The sequence below is a fragment of the Pelophylax lessonae genome, assembly GCF_965119305.1.
Source record: "Pelophylax lessonae genome assembly, chromosome: 1".
NCBI lineage: Eukaryota > Metazoa > Chordata > Amphibia > Anura > Ranidae > Pelophylax > Pelophylax lessonae.
This window is the reverse complement of record NC_138768.1, coordinates 314,304,625-314,307,442: the sequence shown is the minus strand read 5'-3', so window position 1 is coordinate 314,307,442 and position 2,818 is coordinate 314,304,625. Positions and strand designations below refer to the sequence as shown.

The window sequence follows — 2,818 nt, the reverse complement described above, 5'->3', positions numbered from 1 at the left end:
GGGGTGAATTTACAAAAGCCAAATAGAATGTGCACTTTGCAAAGTGCATTTGCTCAAAAGCTTAGTAAAGGAGCAGAAGCTCTGCTGACTTCCATCATCCAACCATGTGAAAGCAAAAATGCTGTTCTTTTATTTTCCTTGCATGTGATTGGGTGTTCTTTGCAAAGTGAAGCTTTAACTCATTTACTAAGCTCTGGAGCAATTGCATTTGCATAGTGCACAGTCTAGTTGCATTTAGTAAATCAACCCCTTTGTGTGCAGGGTGTCATGGATCTGTCAGTTGAGGGGGTGTCATTTCAGCAGCCTACATTCATACTGTAATGGTGCAGAGTGGCACTGACATTGTTGCATCAGAGCTGTTCTCTGCAATATTGGGGACCACCAACTACCAGCTGGCAGGCATTAAGACTATGATAAGAATAAGCATAGTATGCTACAGGGGGGGGGAAGCATGGGAAGCAGGGTGCTTAGCCTGGAGTTAGGTTTAGGGGTTCAAAAAGCAGGCTTGCTTTGTGTTCTTGACCAGGTGTATCTATTGCTGCAGTGAAGACCGAGGATATTATTGTGCTGTCTTGGCAGAGGTGCCTGGGACATAAGACTGGCTGCACGGAATTTAAAATTCTGTGGCAGAGAGTGTTATTTAATGATGTGTTTAGCTGCATGCAGGGAATTCAGCTGTAATGACATATCCATTTTTCCTGTTAACAACCAACATAGAACAATAACTAGAATCAGTGCAAAGGTTAATGTCACTAAACGCACATCATAAAAATCTATCAATAAATGGTGTATACATGTTGTTCATACTTCATACTCACTCACTCACTCACTATGGTATTTGTTTTCTGTGTTCTGCAAAAAAACTGGTTGATCCTGCTGTTCTCTATCTCCACCTTCTGTTCATGTTCCCAGTTCAGCTAGGGATTTTGCAACTGTGGGGGCAACTCTGCATATGCTCAGTTTTCAGTGAGTTTCTATGCTGAGTATTTCCTTCCTATTACATCTAAGCAGCCCATGTGACTATAGAGTCACACAAGTGGGTGTATACAAAGTGGATGTATGACAATATAACAGCCCCCTCCCTCCTCCTCCATGCCCACTAACCAGCTAAACACAATGGGGGCGGAATATTACATGTAGATTAATAGTAGCTTCACCTGCCTCTCATTCACACAGGCTGGAGAGGCGTGACACAGCCTGTGACTGGCAGAAATCCACCCACACCATGTTATTGCCAATAAATAAAAAATATTTGATTTCAAATATAAATTTGTATGACAATATACAACAGTTTATTGATTTTAATGATGTATTTTTACCCTGTATTCCAAAGGCTGTTTATTTCTATTTGGACATGTGACCATCAGCAGAAGAAGACTAGAAGCTCCTCCTGCTTATGTTTCCCTGCAGACAGGCTGGGAAAGATCTGGTCATGTGATGTTATTTTTTTTTATAATTGAAATAATTACAGTGCCATCATCCATATACAGAAATAGAAGGGGCAATGAAAATCAAGCAGTGTGTGTTTAGTATCACTTTAATAACAGTAATTTCTTGTTCATCACACCAGTGGACCCTACAATGAGTTGGTGGAACAGGACATCAGATGCAGATTTTATTTTGGCTGGTCTATCCAGTGATGAAAGAATTCAGACATTTTTGTTTGTGATATTCCTTCTTTTCTACCTGATATCACTGGGTGGAAATTTCACCATCATAGTTACAATATGGTCGGAACATAAACTACACACACCCATGTACTTCTTCTTGGGAAACCTATCATTTCTGGACATCTGTTATTCTTCAGTAACTGTGCCCAAGTTGTTGTTGGGTCTGGCAGGGGGCAATTCAGAGATCTCCTACAGAGGGTGTATGACCCAGCTTTATTTCTATGTCTCCTGCTGCAGCACAGAATGTTTGCTGCTTTCAATCATGGGCTTTGATAGATATGTGGCTATATGTGACCCTATGCACTACACCATAATAATGAACAAACACAAATGCCTCCAGCTGGCTGTAGGTCTTTGGCTTCTGGGCTTTACAACATCAGTTATACACACTATTTTCACAGCTCAGTTGCCGTACTGTAATTCACACAGGATCTCTCATTTCTTCTGTGATATTCCACCAATGCTCGAGCTGGCATGCTCAGACACTTTTCTTAACAAAATTCTAGTCCTCACAGCAGGGGGATTTTTAGGGCTCAGCTCCTTTTTACTCACCCTGGTGTCCTATATCCAAATCATTTTAACCATTTTAAAAATACAAAGTAACATTGGCAGAAGAAGAGCATTTTCCACTTGTGCTTCTCATTTAATGGTTGTCATCATCTTCTTTGGAAGCATCAGTTTCATGTACATGAGACCAACCTCAAGCTATTCTTTAAAACAAGACCAGCTAGTATCACTTCTCTATGCTGTGGTCACTCCTGCACTCAACCCAATTATATACACCCTAAGGAATGAGGAGGTCAAAATTGCTCTTAAAAAGAAAATAAATCAAAGGTTAAATTCTACATATTTATGGAAAGATTATGTTGTAGCTTTCTTTAAAGAGTTTGGCTGATCTGTTATCATTCAATGAATCTTTTCTTTGAATAAAATGATTTCTTCAAAATCAGTTCATTTCACTTGAATGAATAAATGTTGACACTCGGCTCCATGTGCAGCCTGGGAAGTCCTATAGTAGTAAGCTAATGTGCCCTCCACACCAAAGACAGCATTAATTTCAGCTGGATAAGGATAATATGAACTATACTCAACAAAGATTTGTTTGACATTTTTTTTGATTGTTTTTATTTCCAAGTGCATGGACGTGT

The 2,818-nt window shown here is 39.7% G+C and overlaps 1 protein-coding gene across 1 annotated transcript; it reads left to right on the top strand.

The window, feature by feature from the left end:
• Window positions 1-1,581: 1,581 nt before the first annotated feature.
• LOC309545147 (olfactory receptor 5V1-like) lies at window positions 1,582-2,565 on the top strand (the record flags this gene model as incomplete). Its single annotated transcript, XM_082244284.1, has 1 exon — window positions 1,582-2,565. The coding sequence occupies one exon, from the start codon at window positions 1,582-1,584 to the stop codon at window positions 2,563-2,565; it is 984 nt and encodes a 327-aa protein (XP_082100410.1).
• Window positions 2,566-2,818: the final 253 nt, after the last annotated feature.